At 43.2% G+C, this 23,603-nt stretch overlaps 1 protein-coding gene and 1 long non-coding RNA gene across 10 annotated transcripts in view; one reads left to right on the forward strand and one right to left on the reverse strand.

Annotated features, from left to right (window-relative positions):
* On the forward strand, positions 1–20,228 carry LOC102502836 (uncharacterized). Of its 5 annotated transcripts, none has more exons than XR_001369868.2 (3): positions 1–51; positions 14,716–14,859; positions 19,060–20,228. It is a non-coding gene; the product is annotated as an uncharacterized LOC102502836 (long non-coding RNA). The 5 variants fall into 5 exon arrangements; XR_001369870.2 differs by having other exon boundaries at positions 7–352; XR_003548274.1 differs by having other exon boundaries at positions 7–352; positions 19,595–19,721.
* CTDSPL2 (CTD small phosphatase like 2) overlaps positions 19,968–23,603 on the reverse strand; it is a 91,066-nt gene continuing 87,430 nt past the window's right edge. For all 5 annotated transcript variants that reach the window (XM_014585101.2, XM_006170743.3, XM_006170741.3 and 2 more), the window contains exon 13: positions 19,968–22,895. In XM_014585101.2, coding sequence (XP_014440587.1) covers positions 22,830–22,895 — 66 coding nt within the window. In that variant the 3' untranslated portion in view covers positions 19,968–22,829. The remainder of the gene's footprint in view (positions 22,896–23,603) is intronic.

Genomic DNA, 23,603 nt, shown 5'->3' on the forward strand with positions numbered 1-23,603 from the left:
GCTTGTGGGGCGGGAAGACAGCCACCCCAGCCTGGGCCCCCGGGAGGAAATGTAAGTGCGGGAAGTTTGTAGGGTGGTCCCTTTCTTGGCGCTTGGCCCTCGCCAGTCCTCGCCGCCCTCCTTGCCAACCCCAGCCCCGCCCCAACCCGAGGGTGCGCCCTTCCCCTGGGCACTGTGATCTCCGCCCATGCCCGCTGGCTGATAGCGGGGGGCACCGCCAGCCCCTGAGCGCCGCGCTAGCCCCTGGGGCGGTGAGCAGGACTTCCGGAGCCCTGGAGGGCAGGGACCACCGCAGAAGCCGGCGTGCGCCGGGCACCTAGGAACGACCGTCCTGGCAGCCCTCCTCGCTCAGGTGCGCGAAGCCAGCTCAGGACACGTTGCCTCGAGTTGGTCGCGAAGGGGTCGGAGACCCCCTGTTCCAGGCTTATCCTCGCCTGTGAACCTCTTGAGGCCAGCACACTGATTCTTCCACAGAACACTTTCAGAACTCCTTGGCCTGTGCTGGGCTTAAGCGCTAACCTTGTCCTCAATCAAGGAGCAAAGGTAGACATGTAAACATGTTTCGACACGGTGTGATGACTGCAACAAGAAGCAGCATTGTGAGGTTAGATGTAAAAAGGTACCAACAGCGTAGAGGGCTGAAGCAGGCCGGAAAGGCGTGCTGAGGAAGGTACTGGCAAAAACAGCAGTTTAAGAGACGGAGTGAAGTTTGTTCCAGTGCTTTCCCAGAAGAAGGAACCTCATGTGAGGCCCTTTCCCTCACTTGACAGATAAACTGAACAGGTGAACTGATCATAATGGGCTAAAAATGGGCCACACCATCTGACACTTGGGCTATAGTACCCCTACATAGGGTTTTAAGGGATAAGCTGATTCAGATACTTGGATTTTGTGGGATTTTTAAAATGTATTTATCTTTGGGAACAGCAGTTAGAGAAATGGCTATGTCGCTGGACTCCCACGTAGTGGACCACAGTTCGAGTCCCGGACCCGGTGGCTTAAACTCAGGCTGGGCGCATGTGCGTGCGTTCCCAGGATCCCGAGAGGAAAATGCAGGAGAAGGGATTGCGGCCTGGCCATCCCCCTGAGGGGTGATTTCTCACTTTCTGTCGCTCTGTCTCTCTCTGTCTTTCTGTGGCCTATCTCAAAAAAATGTATTTATCTTTGATTGTGTAATACACATACTTGGTACACGTTCAAGGTACAAAAGGATAGGTACAACGATCAGTCACTCCTTTCTAGGAACAATGATTGCACACCTTTCTTATGTACCTTTTCAGAGTCTACAAATCTTTTTTTTTTTTTTTGAGAGGTCTTTGCCATAGGGCATGTGTACTCACCAGAAAGACAGAGAGAGAGAGACAGAAAGTGAGAAATCACCCCCCTGGGGGGATGGCCACGCTGCAATCCCTTCTCCTCCATTCTCCTCTCAGATGCTTTCCCAGAAGAAGGAACCTCATGTGAGGCCCTTTCCCTCACTTGACAGATAAACTGAACAGGTGAACTGATCATAATGGGCTAAAAATGGGCCACACCATCTGACACTTGGGCTATAGTACCCCTACATAGGGTTTTAAGGGATAAGCTGATTCAGATACTTGGATTTTGTGGGATTTTTAAAATGTATTTATCTTTGGGAACAGCAGTTAGAGAAATGGCTATGTCGCTGGACTCCCACGTAGTGGACCACAGTTCGAGTCCCGGACCCGGTGGCTTAAACTCAGGCTGGGCGCATGTGCGTGCGTTCCCAGGATCCCGAGAGGAAAATGCAGGAGAAGGGATTGCGGCCTGGCCATCCCCCTGAGGGGTGATTTCTCACTTTCTGTCGCTCTGTCTCTCTCTGTCTTTCTGTGGCCTATCTCAAAAAAATGTATTTATCTTTGATTGTGTAATACACATACTTGGTACACGTTCAAGGTACAAAAGGATAGGTACAACGATCAGTCACTCCTTTCTAGGAACAATGATTGCACACCTTTCTTATGTACCTTTTCAGAGTCTACAAATCTTTTTTTTTTTTTTTGAGAGGTCTTTGCCATAGGGCATGTGTACTCACCAGAAAGACAGAGAGAGAGAGACAGAAAGTGAGAAATCACCCCCCTGGGGGGATGGCCACGCTGCAATCCCTTCTCCTCCATTCTCCTCTCAGAATCTTGGGCACGCATGCACACGTACCTGGCATGAGTTTAAGCCACCAGTCTGGGATTCAGACTGCCATCAACTACCTGGGAGTCCAGCTACATAGCCATTATGCCATCTGCTGGTCCCAAATCAACATTTTTATAAACATCAACTTTCAAGAGATTTTTGGGACTAGCAGATAGCATAATGATTACATCACCGGACTCCTACATGGCCAACAGCGGTTTGAGTCCAGATGGGCAGCTTAAAATTCACCTTGGGTATGGGGCCAGTAGGTCAGGCGTGGTGGTTAAGAGTGCTAGATTTCCACATGGTCAAACACAGTTCGAGTCCCAGACCTGGCGACTTGCTTTTTCACTTTCTCTCTGCCTCTGGTCAAATTTAAATAAATAAAGTTAAATAAAATAATAATTCTTTAAAAAATAAATAAAAACTCACCCTAGGCATGTTGTACATGTGTGCCCAAAATCCAGAGAGGAGAATGGAGACAGGATTGCGGTGTGACCATTTCTCCCTTGGGGGGGGGGGTGATTTCTTGCTCTCTGTCTCAGTACTCAGGCAAGCCATGTGCCATATAGCAAAAATCTCTCTCTCTAAAAAGAGAAATAATTCTACAGACTACCCTGTGACCCAGTGATTAAGATTAGTACATTGGGGGACCAGCAGTTAGCATAATGACTATGTCGCTGGACTCCCATGTAATCGACCATGGCTCGAGTCCTGGACCTGGTGGCTTAAACTCATGCTGGGCGCGTGTGTGTGCGTGCCCAAGATCCTGAGAGGAGAATGGAGGAGGAGGGATTGCGGCATGGTCTTCCCGGGGTGATTTCTTGCCTTCCATCTCTGTTTTTCTGGCAAGTGCATGTGCCCTATAGCAAAAACCTCTCAAAAAAAAAAAAAAAAAAAAGAAAAAGAAAAAAAAGAATACAAGATAAATTAAGTTTATGCAGATCTTGACATTCCTGTGTGATATCCAATGGAAATACCTAGTACACTTTGGCACTAGAGAAATCTGGGCTACACATTAATTAGGAGTCATTTGGTAATGGTGGTAGATGAAATGGAAAAGCTGAAGCCAGAATGAGAAAAAAACCTTGGAAGTATATCATTGAAGAAGCAGCCAAAAGAAAAAGATACAGAGAGGGTAATTTTTATTGTTGTTTGTTTGTTTTAAATTGTGTTTGCCCTTCCAATTCTACCATGTATGGGGTCTTGTTTCTTTTTTGTAAAAGAAATATTTTTAAAATACTGTGAATATGGGATATTCAAAAAATTGTCAGGGCCGGGAGCCAGCAGGTGGTATAGTGGTTAAAGCACTGGATCCCACATGGCTGACTCTGCAATTCAATTCCTGGATCCAGCAGCTTAAAAAATACCAGATGTCTGTGTATGCATGCCCAACATCCCAACAGGAGAACAGAGGAGAAAGGATGTGGTGTGGCCACACACACACACACACTCCCATGGGATGATTTCTCACTTTCCTAATCTCTCTCTGTCTCTGTCTCTGGCAAGCTGTGCCCTAATAAGTATATGCAAGACCAGCCTGTAGCACAGTGGTTAAGAGAGCCTGATCCTACATGGCTCGTCATGGTTTGAATCCTGGAGCTGAAAAGCATGCCAGGTAGGGACCAGCAGTTAGCGTAATGGCTATGTTGCTGGACTCCCATGTAGTTGACCGTGGTTCGCATCCCGGACCCGGTGGCTTAAAACTCACACTGGGTGTGTGTACATGCATGCCCAAGATCCTAAAAGGAGAATGGAGAAGGGATTGCAACATGGCCATCCCCTCTGGGGGGTGATTTCTCGCTTTCTCTCTCTCTCTCTCTGTCTCTGTCTGTCTGGCGCGTACACATGCCCTATAGCAAAAACCTCTCCAAAAAAAAAAAAATGCCGGGTACATGTGCATGCATGTTCAAAATCCTGACAGGAAGGAAGAACAGAGTGGGATTGCAGCTTGATAATGCCCTATTGAGGGGTACTTTCTCTCTCTGACAACTGCATGCACCATCTAGTAACATAAAAAAATACAAGATAAAGGGAACCAGCAGTTAGCGTAATGGCTATGTCGCTGGACTCCCACGTAGTCGACCGTGGTTCGCGTCCCGGACCCGGTGGCTTAAAACCCATGCCGGGTGCGTGTGCGTGCATGCCCAAAATCCCAAGAGGAGAATGGAGCAGAAGGGATTGCGGCGTGGCCATCCCCTCTGGGGAGTGATTTCTCGCTTTCTGTCTCTCTGTCTCTGTCTGTCTGGCGAGCGCACGTGCCCTGTAGTGAAAAACCTCTCAAAAAAAAAAAAAAAAAAACAAGATAAAAAAAATTTTTTTAAATGCTCAGGGGGTTAGAAAACCTGGGGTCTTGGCATTCAAATGTTTGGGTTATACAGAACACTTCTGATGATGAAGGAAAGCTCACAATTCCTCTTTTCCTGGAACACAGGAATAGGACTCCATAAAGCCACATCTATTGCCTTATGATATCCTGTGTGTGTGTGTGTGTGTGCGTGAGTGTGCATGTATGTGTATGTGTGTGTGTGCGTTTTAGGGGGCAGTGTGAAGCAGATTAACCTTGAAACTAGTTCAGAGCCCCTCATTGCATGGGCTCCTTCTCATTCATCAGGAAGGCCCACTTCATGTCACATAAAATGATCTGCCCGTATGTGGAATTTAAGTAGCCCAGTGGAACTATCAGATTCAGTCTGAGCTATCTCTAAAGATAACTCCCCAGTGAACAGTATTCAAACCCTTATGTAGTTCCCGTCCCTCAAATCTGGGCTAGCTCTGTGATTCATTTTTGACCAATTCAGTAGAGCAAAAGTGATACCCAAATTTAGGCCATGGTCTTGTAGATACCATCTGTACCTTTTGGAATGTTTTACTTTGGTGGAAGCCAGCTATCATTTAAAAAGTCTTTCTACCACAATACCATGATGCTTTGGAGTTCAGGTTAATCATATGGAGAGGCTGTTTAGGGAATGAGAAATATTCAGCTGCCCCTGGCTGTTCCAGCAACTCTGAGAAGCCAGATACGGGAGTTAAACAGCCATCTTGGAATCCAATCTAGCTGAGCCCTCAGATGATTCTTTCTTTGGCCACCGTTTGAATGCAGTCGCCGAAGACCCCAAGGAAGAGTTGCCAAACAGCCCAAACCATAGATCTGCGAGAGATTTTTTAAAGAGATTTTTGCCTGAGGGCATGTGTGCCCATGAGAGAGAGAGAGGGAGAGAGAGGGAGGGAGGGAGGGAAAGTGATAAGTCACCCCCTGGGGGATGGCCAAGCCACAGTCCCTTCTCTTGGGCTCTTTTTTTCTTTCTTTTTTTTGGGGGGAGAGGTTTTCGCTATAGGGCGCGTGTGCTCGCCAGACCGACAGAAACAGAGAGACAGAAAGCGAGAAATCACCCCCTTGGGGGAATGGCCACGCCGCAGTCCCTTCTCTTGGGCTCTTTTTTTCTTTCTTTTTTTTGGGGGGAGAGGTTTTCGCTATAGGGCGCGTGTGCTCGCCAGACCGACAGAAACAGAGAGACAGAAAGCGAGAAATCACCCCCTTGGGGGAATGGCCACGCCGCAGTCCCTTCTCTTGGGCTCTTTTTTTCTTTCTTTTTTTTGGGGGGAGAGGTTTTCGCTATAGGGCGCGTGTGCTCGCCAGACCGACAGAAACAGAGAGACAGAAAGCGAGAAATCACCCCCTTGGGGGAATGGCCACGCCGCAGTCCCTTCTCTTGGGCTCTTTTTTTCTTTCTTTTTTTTGGGGGGAGAGGTTTTCGCTATAGGGCGCGTGTGCTCGCCAGACCGACAGAAACAGAGAGACAGAAAGCGAGAAATCACCCCCTTGGGGGAATGGCCACGCCGCAGTCCCTTCTCTTGGGCTCTTTTTTTCTTTCTTTTTTTTGGGGGGAGAGGTTTTCGCTATAGGGCGCGTGTGCTCGCCAGACCGACAGAAACAGAGAGACAGAAAGCGAGAAATCACCCCCTTGGGGGAATGGCCACGCCGCAGTCCCTTCTCTTGGGCTCTTTTTTTCTTTCTTTTTTTTGGGGGGAGAGGTTTTCGCTATAGGGCGCGTGTGCTCGCCAGACCGACAGAAACAGAGAGACAGAAAGCGAGAAATCACCCCCTTGGGGGAATGGCCACGCCGCAGTCCCTTCTCTTGGGCTCTTTTTTTCTTTCTTTTTTTTGGGGGGAGAGGTTTTCGCTATAGGGCGCGTGTGCTCGCCAGACCGACAGAAACAGAGAGACAGAAAGCGAGAAATCACCCCCTTGGGGGAATGGCCACGCCGCAGTCCCTTCTCTTGGGCTCTTTTTTTCTTTCTTTTTTTTGGGGGGAGAGGTTTTCGCTATAGGGCGCGTGTGCTCGCCAGACCGACAGAAACAGAGAGACAGAAAGCGAGAAATCACCCCCTTGGGGGAATGGCCACGCCGCAGTCCCTTCTCTTGGGCTCTTTTTTTCTTTCTTTTTTTTGGGGGGAGAGGTTTTCGCTATAGGGCGCGTGTGCTCGCCAGACCGACAGAAACAGAGAGACAGAAAGCGAGAAATCACCCCCTTGGGGGAATGGCCACGCCGCAGTCCCTTCTCTTGGGCTCTTTTTTTCTTTCTTTTTTTTGGGGGGAGAGGTTTTCGCTATAGGGCGCGTGTGCTCGCCAGACCGACAGAAACAGAGAGACAGAAAGCGAGAAATCACCCCCTTGGGGGAATGGCCACGCCGCAGTCCCTTCTCTTGGGCTCTTTTTTTCTTTCTTTTTTTTGGGGGGAGAGGTTTTCGCTATAGGGCGCGTGTGCTCGCCAGACCGACAGAAACAGAGAGACAGAAAGCGAGAAATCACCCCCTTGGGGGAATGGCCACGCCGCAGTCCCTTCTCTTGGGCTCTTTTTTTCTTTCTTTTTTTTGGGGGGAGAGGTTTTCGCTATAGGGCGCGTGTGCTCGCCAGACCGACAGAAACAGAGAGACAGAAAGCGAGAAATCACCCCCTTGGGGGAATGGCCACGCCGCAGTCCCTTCTCTTGGGCTCTTTTTTTCTTTCTTTTTTTTGGGGGGAGAGGTTTTCGCTATAGGGCGCGTGTGCTCGCCAGACCGACAGAAACAGAGAGACAGAAAGCGAGAAATCACCCCCTTGGGGGAATGGCCACGCCGCAGTCCCTTCTCTTGGGCTCTTTTTTTCTTTCTTTTTTTTGGGGGGAGAGGTTTTCGCTATAGGGCGCGTGTGCTCGCCAGACCGACAGAAACAGAGAGACAGAAAGCGAGAAATCACCCCCTTGGGGGAATGGCCACGCCGCAGTCCCTTCTCTTGGGCTCTTTTTTTCTTTCTTTTTTTTGGGGGGAGAGGTTTTCGCTATAGGGCGCGTGTGCTCGCCAGACCGACAGAAACAGAGAGACAGAAAGCGAGAAATCACCCCCTTGGGGGAATGGCCACGCCGCAGTCCCTTCTCTTGGGCTCTTTTTTTCTTTCTTTTTTTTGGGGGGAGAGGTTTTCGCTATAGGGCGCGTGTGCTCGCCAGACCGACAGAAACAGAGAGACAGAAAGCGAGAAATCACCCCCTTGGGGGAATGGCCACGCCGCAGTCCCTTCTCTTGGGCTCTTTTTTTCTTTCTTTTTTTTGGGGGGAGAGGTTTTCGCTATAGGGCGCGTGTGCTCGCCAGACCGACAGAAACAGAGAGACAGAAAGCGAGAAATCACCCCCTTGGGGGAATGGCCACGCCGCAGTCCCTTCTCTTGGGCTCTTTTTTTCTTTCTTTTTTTTGGGGGGAGAGGTTTTCGCTATAGGGCGCGTGTGCTCGCCAGACCGACAGAAACAGAGAGACAGAAAGCGAGAAATCACCCCCTTGGGGGAATGGCCACGCCGCAGTCCCTTCTCTTGGGCTCTTTTTTTCTTTCTTTTTTTTGGGGGGAGAGGTTTTCGCTATAGGGCGCGTGTGCTCGCCAGACCGACAGAAACAGAGAGACAGAAAGCGAGAAATCACCCCCTTGGGGGAATGGCCACGCCGCAGTCCCTTCTCTTGGGCTCTTTTTTTCTTTCTTTTTTTTGGGGGGAGAGGTTTTCGCTATAGGGCGCGTGTGCTCGCCAGACCGACAGAAACAGAGAGACAGAAAGCGAGAAATCACCCCCTTGGGGGAATGGCCACGCCGCAGTCCCTTCTCTTGGGCTCTTTTTTTCTTTCTTTTTTTTGGGGGGAGAGGTTTTCGCTATAGGGCGCGTGTGCTCGCCAGACCGACAGAAACAGAGAGACAGAAAGCGAGAAATCACCCCCTTGGGGGAATGGCCACGCCGCAGTCCCTTCTCTTGGGCTCTTTTTTTCTTTCTTTTTTTTGGGGGGAGAGGTTTTCGCTATAGGGCGCGTGTGCTCGCCAGACCGACAGAAACAGAGAGACAGAAAGCGAGAAATCACCCCCTTGGGGGAATGGCCACGCCGCAGTCCCTTCTCTTGGGCTCTTTTTTTCTTTCTTTTTTTTGGGGGGAGAGGTTTTCGCTATAGGGCGCGTGTGCTCGCCAGACCGACAGAAACAGAGAGACAGAAAGCGAGAAATCACCCCCTTGGGGGAATGGCCACGCCGCAGTCCCTTCTCTTGGGCTCTTTTTTTCTTTCTTTTTTTTGGGGGGAGAGGTTTTCGCTATAGGGCGCGTGTGCTCGCCAGACCGACAGAAACAGAGAGACAGAAAGCGAGAAATCACCCCCTTGGGGGAATGGCCACGCCGCAGTCCCTTCTCTTGGGCTCTTTTTTTCTTTCTTTTTTTTGGGGGGAGAGGTTTTCGCTATAGGGCGCGTGTGCTCGCCAGACCGACAGAAACAGAGAGACAGAAAGCGAGAAATCACCCCCTTGGGGGAATGGCCACGCCGCAGTCCCTTCTCTTGGGCTCTTTTTTTCTTTCTTTTTTTTGGGGGGAGAGGTTTTCGCTATAGGGCGCGTGTGCTCGCCAGACCGACAGAAACAGAGAGACAGAAAGCGAGAAATCACCCCCTTGGGGGAATGGCCACGCCGCAGTCCCTTCTCTTGGGATCTTTTTTTCTTTCTTTTTTTTGGGGGGAGAGGATTTTAAGCCACCAGGTCTAGGACTCAAACTGCGGTTGACTATATGGGAGTCCCATGATGTAACCATTACGCAATCTGCTGGTCCCATCTCCTGCTTTCTGAGCCCTCCCTGGGATCTTGGGCACGCACTCACACGCACCCAGTGTGAGTTTTAAGCCACCGGATCCGGGACGCGAACCGTGGTTGACTACGTGGGAGTCCAGCAACATAGCTATTATGCTAACTGCTGGTCTCCCTTCTCTTGGGATCTTGGCCATGCACACACACATGCCCAGCATGATTTTTCAAGCCACCAGGTTGGGATTCGAACCACATTGGCCATGTGGGAATCTGGTGACATGATGGTGTACGTCTCCTGGCCCCAAGAGATGTTAAGTGCTCACATTTTGGGAGGAGTTTTATGTAGTAATAAACAAACAGATTCTTTCTACCAAGACTTTTGAACTTGTAACTTAAGATTCTTAGAAGATGGAAGTTTAGGTCGGCCGATGACAGCACACTGAAGGGAAGGCCGCAAACTTGCTGAAGTGATTATTTCCCAAGCCACCTTACTTCCTCCTGGTTTCTTTGAAGTCCAGTTGTCCAGCTGTTTGTTATTTTTTAAAAAGAATTCATTTTATTTATTATTATTATTCTTAAATTTGCTATAGGGCATGTGCCCTCACTAGAGAAAGAGAGGGAAAGTGAGAAAGCAAGCCACCAGGTCTGGGATTCAAACTGTGGTCAGCCATGTGGGAGTCTAGCACCTTAACTACCACACCACCTGTTGGCCCCTCCAGCTGTTTTTTAAATGTCATGATATACCCCGATTTGGTTTTTTGTTTTTTTTTTGAGATATTTTTGCTATAGGTCTCATACATTTGCCAGAGAGACAGAGAGATAGAAAGCAAGAAATCACACACAGGGAGGATGGCCACGCTGCAATCCCTTCTCCTCCATTCTCTTCCTGGGATCTTGGACACACACGCACACACGCCAGTGTGATTTTCAAGCTGTGGGGTACAAGACTGTATTTGGCCCCATGTGCTACACCATCTGCTGGCCCCAGGACAATGTTTCCTTAATAAATGTTAACAGAAAATGAAATATAGGGAAGATGAGGCCAAAGGACAGTATTCTGACAGTTTCCAGAGAAAAGGGTAACCTTACTTGTAGACTTTAAAGGGTAGGTGTCTAGTCTAGAGAAGACATCCTGTTGACTTGATAATAGCCATTAAGGTTCTTTTTAAGCAGACTATCTCTAGTTGTACTCTTCAAAGGCAGGCATCTGATTGTGATTTCATTTAAGGAGAAAACTGGCTGAGAGTAAATGAATAAAATTGAAATCTGGCTTTAAAATTAGCGTCTTGTGGAGCCTGCAGGTGGTGTGGTGGTTAAGGGTGCAGGACTCCCACATGGCCGACTGCAGTTTGAATCCCGGGCCTAGTGGCTGGCGCTCTTGCTTTTCTCTCTTCCTCTCCTTCCTCCTCTCTCTCTCTCCCGCTGTCTCTCTCTCTCTGCCCCTCTCTGGTCAAATTAAAATAAGTAAAGTTAAATAACATCAAAAAAAATAATAATCAGTGTCTTGTGAGTCTGATTTCTATGAATCAATTCCCTCAAGTTGTACAGGTTAGTCTGCAGTGGAGTACAGTTCTCGCAACAGTATTTCCACTTTACGAGCAGGATCAATACATGCTTGTTGAACAAGTTAATGTTAAAACCTCTGACCTGAGGGCCGGCAGGTGGCATGGTGGTTAAGGGCGCTGGATTCCCACATGGCCGATGGTGGTTCAAGTCCTGGACCTGGTGGCTTGCTTTCTTACTCTCTCTCCCTCTCTCTCTCCCACTCTGTCCCTCTCTGGTCAAATTGAAATAAACAAATGAATAAATAATAAATAAAAAGTTAAACAAACAAACAAACAGACAAGAAAACTCTGACGTGGGGACTAGCAGTTAGCGTAATAGCTGTGTTGTTGAACTCTCATGTAATCGACTGTGGTTCGGGTCCTGGACCCGGTGGCTTAAAGTCATGCCGGGCACATGTGTGTGTGTGCCTAAGATCCTGAGAGAAGAATGGAGGAGAAGGGGTTGCGGCATGGCCATCCTGGGGGGGTGGGGATTTCTCGCTTTCTGATTTCTGGTGAGGACACGCACCCTATATCAAAAACGTCTCCCTTGCAACCCCATCCCAAAAAAACCCCTCTGACCTGAAGAAGTTTCATCATTAAACCTATAGGGGTGTAAATGATAGCAGAAATTAAACGGAGCAGGGGTGAGCAGGTGGCATGGTAGTTAAGGTGCTGGACTCCCCCAAGGCTACTGTGGGTCGAGTCCCAGACTCATTGGCTTGAAAATCATTCCAGGCATGAGTGTGTTTATGCCCAAAATCCCAAGGGGAGAATGGAGGAGGGATTGCGACATGGCCATCCCGCATGGGGGATGATTTCTCACTTTCCCCCTCTCTGTCTCCGGTGAGCGTGCACACCTTATGGCAAAAGTGAATTAAAAAAAAAGAAAGAAAGAAAGAAAGAAAGAAAGAAAGAAAGAAAGAAAGAAAGAAAAGAAGTAGAGCAGCTTATAGTTTTATTTCCACCCCCAACAGGAAGGTGGAAATAAGCACCAGACTCCCAAATTTCATGAAGATGAAAAACAGGTTAAGGCTGAAGGGCAGAGGGGTTTAATTGCAGACAGGGCTAAGTTAAAATCTTACAAAATTCCAAAATTACCGAGTCATGTTATTTTTAAAGAAGTATTTAATTTTATATATTATTATATTTTTTAATTTGACCAGTGAGAGAGAGAGGAAAGTGAGAAAGCAAGCCACCAGGTCTAGCACTTAAACCCAGTCAGCCATGTGGGAGTCCAGTGTCTTAACTACCATGCCACCTGCTGGCCCCGAGTTATTACATTTTAAAAATGATTTAGGGGGGGAATCAGCAGTTAACGCTAATGGCTATGTCGCTGGACTCCCACGTAGTCGACCGCCGTTCACGTCCCGGACCTGGTGGCTTAAAACTCACGCCGGGTGCGTGTGCATGCGTATGCGTGCCCAAGATCCCGAGAGGAGAATGGAGAAGGGATTGCGGTGTGACCATCCCCCCTGGGGGGGTGATTTCTCGCTTTCTGTCTCTCTGTCTCTCTCTGTCTGTCTGGCGAGCGCACGCGCCCTATAGCAAAAACCTCTCAAAAAAAAAAAAAAAGATTTTAGGGGACCAACAGTTGGCATAATGGTTATGTCGCTGGACTCCCACATAGTAGATTGCGGTTTGAGTCCCGGACCCAGTGGCTTAAACTCACACCAGGCACCTGTGCATTCATGCCCCAGATCCCAAGAGAATGGAGAAGAGATTGCAGCGTGGCCATCCCCCCTCAGGAGTGATTTCTCACTTTCTGTCTCTCTGTCTTTCTGGTGAGCGCATATGCCCTATAGTAAAAACCTCTTCCAAAAAAAAAAAAATCTCTTTAACCACAACTTGGACTTATAACCAGTTCCCCAGCATGGGAAATCCCTTTTCTCAGTCTTTCACTCATTTCCCCGGTCAGTTAGTATTCACTACATGAAGCATTTACAGTTATGCAACACTTAACATATTTTTTCAATTTGTACTTTATTGTACACTCACAGTAGTATTCAAAATAAAGACGATTACACTGGATTTATATTATTGAAGTGTGTCTTGTTGCTCTCCGGTGCTTATTTAATGCATACTCATTGCAGGGATAGAATTATTCTAGTATGGTGTTGCATGTTATCTATTGACACACGCCCTATGGCACCCTGACACATCTCAAGACATCAGCCTTTAACTTCCTCGCTTATTGACTAATTCACTTAACAACATAGTCAAACTGATTAAATAAGGACATGTATTATTTTTAAGGTGTTTTTTTCCCCCGCTCATAGGGCATGTGTGTTTGTACAGACAGACTGAAACAGTTGAGAAGGAAAGTGAGAAATCACTCCACAGAGGGGATGGCCATGCCATAATCCCTTCTTCACTCCTCTCTCATGATTTTGGGCACATGCACAGCATGGTGTGATTTTCAAGTTGCCAGGAATGGGACTTGAACTGTGATTGAACATGTGGGAGACCAGCATTGTAACTGTTATACCACTTGCTGACCCCAAGAATGCCTGTATTAATGCCTGTGTTTGAATTTTCCCTTTTCCCAAACTTGGCTTTAGTCCTTACAATAAATATTTTAAGACTGTCAAATAATTGTTAACACTCTCAAAGCCATTCTTCTCTTGAGAGAAGTGAGAAAGCAACTCCCAAGGGGAATGGCAACACCACAATTTCTTCTCTATTCTCTTCTTGGTATTTTGGGCATGCATGCACCTGTGCCCAGTGTGTGCTTTCAAGTCACTGGTCCAGGTCTTGAACTGTTCAGCGAGCCATCTGGGATCCAGCTGCCTTCACCACCACACCATTGGCTGGCCCACCATTCTTCTTTCATAACCCTTTTCCCAAAAATAACTAATGTTACTCTTTACTGCCAGATTGTAAGTACAAGGACAGTGTCAGTTTTGCTTTCTTTTGCCATTCACAGAGCCTGACAGTGCTTAATACAATTTTTTTCTTAGTTTGCTATGGGATGCAAGCACTTACTGGAGACACAGAGGGAGACACAGACAAAGTGAAAGTGAGAAATCACCCCCTGGGGGAATCACCATGCTGCAGTCCTTCTTCTTCTCTTAAAACTTTAGCCATGCATACAAGTGCCTGGCATGTTTTCCAAGCCACTCAGTTGGCCATGAGATCCAGTCACTCTAAACAATGTACCACCTGCTAGTCCAGTGTTTTTTAAATGAGCTTTTACTGTCATTAGGAAGGCTACTCATAGCTACCTTCAACAACTGTCATACAGGAAATAAAAAAATAAAATTAAAAAAAAAAAAAAAGCCTAGAGGCTATTATGTGGTAGCCACTAAAAGCTCTAGTTCATTTGGTTCATCCACTACTGACAAATTTATTCCTAAATCGGCAAATCCTTTATGAGTCTGCTATTGCAGTTACCAATCTCATCACCCATTTCTTCCTTAACACGACATATTCTCATCCAACATTTTCTTGAATCATGTTTAACCTCTCCAATGTTATTTATCCTGTCACTTAAATCTACCCCATTAATTGTATCTATTTTGAAAATTCTGGGGAAAAAAATCTGACATCTGCAGTATTAAAAAACATACCAAAACAACAAAATTGATACTCCTGCTCATGCCTACCTTCTGGCTTCAGATTATCTCCTCAAATCCTACATGTAGCTACTTTCTCTCTTGCAGGCCCTCCTTCAGATAACTAGCTGCTTTATCATCTCCATTTTGTTGTTTGCATACTGTATTACAGTGTAACATATTTAAGAATTATTTAACTTTATTTTAACTTGACCAGAGAGGGAAACAGAGAGAAAGCAAGCCCCCAAGTCTGGGACTCGAACTGCAGTCAACCATGTGGGAGTCCAGCACCCTTAACCACCATGCCCCCTACCGGCCCCACAGTATAACATACTTTGATGTTTCATTTGATCTTCATAATTCTGAAAAGCCTTGTACACTCATTTTACAGATGAAGAGATTCAGGCTCCAGTAACAACTCCTTGTCTACTAAGTGGCTACATTTCCTGAGACTTGAATTCTTCAGGCCTTTTGACTATGTAACATTTTTGTTAACAATTCTCTGAAGTCAACAATTTGCCTACAGTGCAATCAGGTATATTTTTTAAAAGTGTTATACCATTTAACTTTATTTGGTTATTTTGACTAGAGAGGGACACAGAGAGAGAGAGAGAGAGAGAGAGATTGAGATTGAGAGATTGAGAGAGGGAAAAGAGGGAAAGTGAGAACGCAAGCTGCCAGGTCTGGAATTCGAACAGTGGTTGGCCATGTGGGAGTCCATTGCCCTTAACCAACATGCCACTTGATGGCCCTGCAATCATGTATTTCTACTGTAGCAACTCTCAAATGTACCTGTGCACCAAACATTTTTAGTACTTAGGGAAAACACAAGATTCCAAAAAGTTAATGGAAAAAATAAAATCAAAGGATAAAAAGGAACCAGCAAGTGATGTGGAGGTTAAGGCAGCTGGATCCCACATTAACAACTGAGCAGTTTAAGTCCCAGACCCAGTGGCTTGAAAATCAGGCCACCCACGTGTTTGCATGTTTCTAAAATCCCAAGAGGAGAATAAAGAAGGGACTGTAGTGTGGCCATCCCTCCAGAGGCGGCAGGGGGTGTTTTTTCACTTAACTTCTCTCTCAGGTGAGTGCAAGTGCCCTACACCAGAACATTATTTTTCAATGTAAGCACCATCAGCTTCAAGACTTCTATAAACAATACCAGTCATTTAATCCATCCCTAAAGAACTGAGGGTCCTGGAAATTTAACCATGTCAATGCAGTCTGTTTTCTATTATTAACTGGAGAAAAATGAACACCCTTAAGGGGATTTTTAAGATTAGGAAACAAAAAGTCAGATAGAGGCTAGTCAGAACTGCATGGTGGATGCCTAATGATTTCCCATTGGAACTCACAAAATTGGCCTGGTGAAAGGAGCGAGCAGGAGCAGTCATGGTGAAGGACTGTGGTGAAGCTCTCCTGGGCATTTTTGTGCCAAAGCTTTCATTCATGTTTTCAAAAAACTTGTCTAGCCTGCCTGCCATAAAGTCAACAAGCAAAATGTCTTAAGCGTCCCAAAAACCACTGCCATGACCTTTGCTCTTTACCAGTTCATTTTTGCTTTTACTGGACCACTTTTGCCTGTTGGCAGCCATTGTTTTGACTTTGTATTCAAGATCATCATACTGGTAAAAGTTGTGTGACATTTCCTATTACAACTATTCATAGAAATACTTCCGTATCGGTCCTTTCTTAAAATTTCCATCAAATGCTTCATAAGACAACCTGGATCCAAGTTTGGACACCAGGTAAGCAGAAAGCTTTCTCAAGTTTTTCTGTCAGAACTGTCAGCTGAACCAACATTGAGATGTCTGTAGTGTTGGCTGTTGTTTTTGTTGTTAATCATTGGCCTTTTTCAATTAGGACAGGAGTAATTTTTTCTACACAAATTGACATGGTCTACCATTGCGAGCATCATCATCATCTTATTCCTTCTTAAAATGAGTTTTCCATCTGTAAATTGCTTATCTCTTGGGGGCATTGGTCCCATGAACTTATCATAAAGCATCAGTAACTTCAACATTCTTTTTACCCAAGCTTCACCATAAATGTGATGATTGCTCTTCAAATTTAGCAGAATTCATGTTGCTCTGATAGGGGTTCTTTCCAAACTGGTGTTTTTTTTGTTTTGAGACATTTTTGCTGCACGTGCGCTTGCCAGACAGACAGAGAAACAGTTTTTGCTGCAGGAGCGCTTGCCAGACAGAGAAACAGAGATATGAAAAGCGAGAAATCACCCCCCAGGGTGGATGGCCATGTCACAATCCCTTTTCCTCTCAGGATCTTGGGCACGCACGCACACGCGGGTCCGGGACTCGAACTGCGGTCAACTACATGAGAGTTCAGTGACATAGCCATTACACTAACTGCTGGTCCCAAACTGCTGTTATTCTTGGTGCTTCAAATCAGATCCTGTTCAGACATATTGAAACAAGTTACTGTAATTAATTTTAGTGCCAAAAAAACTGAATGAGAAAGCACCCTCCCCCCAAAGGGGATGGCCACAATGCAATCCCTTCTCTTCCATTCTTGTCTCGGGATTTGGGGCATATGCAGTACCCCCACCCCAAGTTGCTGGGTATGGGACTCAGACTGCAGTCAGCCATGCGAGATCCAGCCACCTTATCCACTATGGCCTCAAGTGTTTAAGTTCATTAATTTCCTCCATAAAAGAGAAGGGAAAGGAGGAGGACGGGTGACCCCAATAGGGTCCACACATTGTGACTCACCCACCCATACCCAGCCAGAATTACAGGCATGTGTGCCCAGCATGTATAGGGAACCCTTGGAACATGAGCCCAGGATTTTCCTATATAGCTTCAGCATTGTTGAGTTCTGCCAAGGTCAAGTGTTTCATTTTACTTCTACTCACAGTAGTTACAGACATTAACACTTTCCCTTCTAAAAGTACTTTTACTATGGATACTAAGAGACCTCTAGTCTATGTCCTATAACCCTGAGAGACACTTTTGTAGACCTATTCCCTTAACAGTAAAATAAAAGGTACACTCAGAAGTTAGAATTTCCTTCTAGTGTGAAAATTGGATGTTGGTGATTAAAATTAGCGTGGTGATTAAGGTGCTGGATTCTAACATGGGCAATCATGATTCAAGTCCTGGACCTGGCAGCTTGAGAATCACGCTGGACCCATGTGCATGTGTGCTCAAAATCCTGAGAATGGATTGCAGCATGGCCATTCCTCTGAGGCAGGCAGGTGATTTCTCACTCACGCTGTCTCTCTCCAAATGCATGGGGGAAAAAAACAAAACAAAACTTAAAAATGGAGTTGTTTGGCCTAGTTTGTGTAATTTATATTCTTTACATTGTATAAGAACATTTTGTTGGCTAAATTGATTCATAAACCTGAGAAAAACTTTGTATTCATGTACAAACAGGATTATACAAGACTGCCAGGTCACAGGGAAGTAGCACGTTGTCGTGGTAACTGAATCCAAGTATCCTGACACAGCTGTGTGGTCTTCAGTTGTGGCCATCTCTGAGCTTTTGTTTCCTTATCTGTAACCCTCTCTGTTGTCCTTACAGGTTTAACCAAAAGGGAAAGTAATGTGGGAAAAAAAAAAAAAAAGCAAAACCAAAACTTGTGTACTTGAAAACAAAAGTACTGTACAGATATAATGTCAGAAAGTATATTGTTTCTGATGGCTGATAAAATATCATCAAAGAAAAGTGCCTCCATAAAAGTTTTATTTATCCCCACAACAACCCTGTGAGGTAGGGTGATCAGGGCATTTGAAGATGAGAAAACTAAATCTACATTACTTGTTCACGGCTATACTGCATAGTAAATAAGTAGAAATTAAATTGAGATTTTTAAATGTCCATGTCTTTATACTGATTCATGTGGAAACAGGCAGAGAGAATATTAAATCCCCCCTACCTTAATGCCAAAAGGACACTGCCTTGAAAAATCCCATTTCAAAAGATGAAAGTAGTATTTCATTGCTTATTTCTACAAAGATTTATAAAATAAAAAAATAGTGAAATATTTTACAGTTAATATATATAATGGTCTCATTCAGGGACATGTCCTTCAGCTATGTATATGATCAAATATTCCAAGTACTAGAAATGCAAACTCTTAAAAAAGTATGAAAGACAAAAATGATAATGAGCAGTAGCCTCAATCTTCTTTATTATTCCTCCATGTATCTTGAATAAGTTCTGTGAAATCTGGTCCCATTTTTTAAAAAGAAAAAGAAAACTCTACCATAAAGAGATGTCTAATAAACTTCTATTTTGTTGCCTAGTCTCAAACAACTGTCACATTATTTAAAACTTCAATTTCCCAAACTGGTCTATCTGAATCACTGGGAGAGCTTTTAAAAAACTAGCTCAGGCTCCACCCTAGACATGGTCAGACAGTTATCTAGGACTAGGCCTCAAGAATCTGTATTTTAAAAGCTCCTCAGAGTAATTCTAATAAACAGATTTGGGAGTCACTGTTATATCTTAAAATACTAATATCAAAACCATAAACTAACTAGTATAAACTTGTTGCTCTTATCCCCTTTTAAAAGATCTCTAAACGTGTTATATCCCCAGAACTCTTGCCTCTGGGCAAGTAATTTCAATTCAAGATACAGAGAAACATTTTATAAAAATGTATCCTAGTTAGTGAGACTTGGATTCCAATAATAATTTAAGTAGCATTTAAATATAAGATTCTGAGTTTTGTGGTTCTTATTCTGAAAATTTTAAATGTATTTTTATACAGGTTCTAAGCAGGCTTTCAATGCAGGGGAAGACATGAAAAGTAATGACACAATCAAGCACATCAGCACTGAAAAAATACTATACTCAAAAATAGCTCATGAGAGGAATAAGAAAGTGAACGAATGACAACCTAAGGCCTTTTGGCCCATACATTTTTGTTCCCAGTCCACTCTTCCCCTATAAGGGGAAATAAAATAAACATTCTTTCCTAGTTGCTTGGCATAGTTATTCGGTGGGTAACTACTAACTAAGTTAATTTAGATACATAAGCTTAAGAGATAACAAATAAATACCTAGGGAAGACAAAGAGAAGTCAGGTCAGAAAACCTTAACTAGCTAATGATGTAATATATAACACCATCATATTAGTACAATTAGATGAAGGCTTCAGTGTCCTTTACATTTCAGCTTTATGTGATTGACACAGACGTGGAAGAGATCTGGTCCTTATGAAGAATTCTGTGCTCGCTGGAAAGATTTGTAGGAATAATGAAATGCTTTCTTCATTGATGAGATGAAGTCTCTCTGTTTTTCAGGCAAATTGACTGAACAGAACAATGAAAAACGAACTTCTGCAGAAGGCTGAATAAAAGTAACAGCTAGCTGAAAGTCATTGGCCAAAGATAATTTTTAAAAATAACCATTCTGTGTTAACTCCCCCCCCAAAAAAACCCCAGAGAAATATTAAAAAAACAATGTACACATCCATTTCACTGACAGTTACAGAAAATAGCTGTTTATAGAAGTTACAATGCTTTCAACAAGTCCCAAACAAATCTTGGGAAACAGATAAAGCCACTGGGTAAATAAATATACATACTAGCTAATATGAAACAAATTATGGTTAAGAATTGTCATCAGCTCTCTTTTAGGACCCAAGGAGAAATATGGTGGTATAAATCTGATTAGGGCTATGTATATTACACAGAATTAAAAAACACAACTCATTAAAACATCCTTTCTAACAATGATACAAATATTTAAAAGAATGTCTTAAAAGTCAGACATTTATCACTGGAAATAGCACAATTTGAATAAGTACTTCAGAGTTGTAATGTGTATACAGATCACTTCTGCTGTGTCTCATCAGGTATCCATCTCTCCTGCATTTACTACAGTCAGTTTTTAAAGAGTTCATGTTTGCTGTGTGAGCTGAAGGGGCTGGGCATATTTCAATAAAAAAATAAACACCTCCAATGAACTAAATGGAAGTGTTTAACATCTACCAACAGATAAAGGAATAATGGGAAGATAGAATATTATATTAAGGTGGAAAGAAGCTGGCAAAATTGTCTCCTTATAAATTATTTAAAATTTTGTAAAAATTTAAAATGATCCAAATAAAATAATAAAGAAAAAATTGATTAATTTGGTCTCCAGAAATTTTCTCAAGCCATACAAAATTTCCCTTATTTTATTTCTTTATGGAAGCTTGTTAATGCTTGATTTGTTTATCAGTTGACTTAAAGGAATTATCCTAGCATGGGACTGAAAACTTTACCATTAATAAAAGGTGACTGGTTTAAAAGTTGGTGCTTATTATTAAAGTGCCCACAGGCACAATGGTATAGGTGCCTACCTTTTCCTTTAAGTTATGGGAAAGCCCTTTGAGACTATATTTACTTAACCAGAAAAACTTTCAACAATTATAATGTATGCTGAAAGTCCACATCTTGTATAAGTTTTGGGTTTTGCTGTTTGAGCATAAAAAGGAAGGGAGCAGGGAGAAATGTAACTAGGTTCACAATTTTGAGCAAGAGCATATGTAAAGGTAACATATGTACATTTTATTTCAAGAAAGACAGAAGACAAACAGCATAAAGATGCCCAGATGCCCTAAAGATAAATACATTTCAAAGATTCTCATTAAAATGAGTCTGTAGTATTTTTTCCTGCAAGCAAAATACCTTTCTTTAAATTAAAAAAAAAAATCAGTATTCTGAATTGCAAATGCTTTTGCTTTTTTTTTTTGCAGAAAATCTGCCATGATTATTTTTTTAATGAATAAGGATTTTCCACAAAACAGGCTTGCTCTACATGCTAGTTTTTTAAACAGTTCAGTGACACAATATGCTAACTACATACACAACAGATAATATAGTAAGAAAACACTCAACCTGATGAAAAGTTAAAATCTTCATTAATACACTGAAAATTGACATAACTCATGCCTTTAAAATCAAAAATACAAAAATTAAATGTTCTCCTAAAAAGATCTCCTTATTTTAAGGATTCATCTGAAAATGAAGCTGCATGTAATTTGTACAATAAGTTGTACAAGTAAACAGGTAATATACATAAAAAATTAACTGACATACTCCTCAATTATCAGTTGTCCACCTTTAATTTCCAATACTGTACTTTCTTAACAAGCATACAAAATATCAAACTTCTCTTTAGAAAAAGTGCCGTTCTTTGACATCCTTTACACAAAAACAGCCTGAGCCTATGGCATGTTAATGCAGTTGAGAGGCAAAGCTTACTAACTTTTACAAATTCTACCTTCCATAAAAAGCCTCCCGAAAAGGAGATTACACGCCACTATAAAAATATCAACCTCTTGTGGTAGCTGCATTAAAAACCAAGGCTTGAGACTATTTTTATATAGCATAGAAAACCACTATGAGAGCATATTAACTGCATTGGTGGCTTGGGAGTTTACTGTGCCACAGGATTATGCATAGCTACTGTTAGGTACCAAGACTGTTACACAGAGTTTAAACTGATTGTAACCAAGAGCATAACAGAGGTACTACCAGCCCATGCAAAGGAACTAAAAATACTGAGTCACTGTGCTGAATACTTCATTCCTGGAGAAAACCAGAGGCAGCAGTAACTAAATCAAGCCCAACAAGTGACCAAACTCATTCTCCTCAAAGATTGGTAAGCACAGTGAAGTCTGAGGTATACCTTTATCCATTAAATCTGTGTGCCATTGCAAGATATTACCATTTGGGAATACACACCATCACAATGGTTTAAATCTTTTGAATATTAGTCATTCATATATTCTTATTATTTACCCAGTCTCTTGATTTTTGAAAAGATTTCACCTACAGTAGAATATTACAGAAACAAAATATAAATGCATGTCTTTCTAAATGAAACTTACATGGACTAAAAGAGAATATTTTTAAACAAATATACAATATGCAGGCAGACAAAGCAGGAAAACGGCCATTCGAATGTATAATAAAAAACTAAAAATTGACTATTTCCAGAAAACTATGAAGCGCCTCAACTAAAAGGAATGCATAATGAAATTCTAATCTAATACAGGTCAAAATGTAAAAAGGTTATAAACCTTAACAGGAAAAATAAAACAACTTTTACTGGCCATTCCTGTTGAAATGAGAATAGTAAAGTAACAGAAAAGTGGCTACAAACCCACTTAGAGCACCAAACAGAGAGAAAACAAAAGTCCATTTTCATCTCTGTTATTATCATAAAATCCTGTGTGACAACAGGTCAAACTGCTGGTGGCAGAAACAGAATTCTTTATAAACTGCAGATGTCTTTACATAAAAAAATTTCACTGGAGTTGCACTAGTTCTAAAGACTCTTCTGTTTTAGCCTACCTACTGTATGTATTCAATCTGAGATAGATAAAGTCTCTTTCTGTAACCCTTGATTATTATTGGGCACCAAAGATAAGAAAAGCAAGACGGGGTACAAAAATGCAAAATTTCAACAGTAATGGCAATGTTTTAGTCTTAGTCCAAAAGGGTCCTGCATTCTCTCCCCCTTCAGTGATTTCACAAGTCTTTATACTTAATCTGGGGGCAGCAAATCATGCAAGCGAAATCTGTCTCTGATGTGAGGTCGGACATCTTCATTCTATGTGGAAAGAAGACAATTTTTTTAAAAAAAAGACATCATTTCAAAGATATGATCCTTAATTTATATTATAAACATTCTTACTGTGCAGAGAAAATATACCATCATATCATTTCTCAGTTTATATTCTTTTGTTTGCCAGATATTTAAATTAAGAAAAAAAATTTTGAGTGTGTGTTTGTGTGTTTTTGCTATAAGATGCATGTGCTTGCCAGAGATACAGAGCTGGAAAGCAAGAAAGCACCCCCCCCCCTCAAGGTGAACAGCTATGCCACAATCCCTTCTCCTCCATTCTCCTATCAGGATCTTGGGCAGGCATGCACACAAACCTGGCGTGAGTTTTTAAGTCTCTGGGTCCAGGACTTTTGAACTGCAGTCAACCACGTGGGAGTCTAGCAACATAACCATTATGCCATCTATCAGTCCCTTAAATTTAAATTTTTAAAAAATACTTCTGTTGAGGTTGTAATTGTGTTAAGAACAATTAACCAGTAAGGGGGCCAAACCAAAAGACGGGTGTAAAAGGTTAAGTCACTGTTTTCTACTTTCTACCTTAAGGTAGAAAATCAACTTAAAAATCAACTGATCTATTGATAGAAAAAAATTATCTGAATAAAGTTGCAGTGGCATATGCATTAATTCTAGAGGGACCAGCAGTTAGCGTAATGGCTATGTCGCTGGACTCCAATGTAGTCAACCACAGTTCGA

This window comes from Tupaia chinensis, unplaced genomic scaffold (genome assembly GCF_000334495.1).
Source record: "Tupaia chinensis unplaced genomic scaffold, TupChi_1.0 Scaffold148874_1, whole genome shotgun sequence".
Classification (NCBI taxonomy): domain Eukaryota; kingdom Metazoa; phylum Chordata; class Mammalia; order Scandentia; family Tupaiidae; genus Tupaia; species Tupaia belangeri.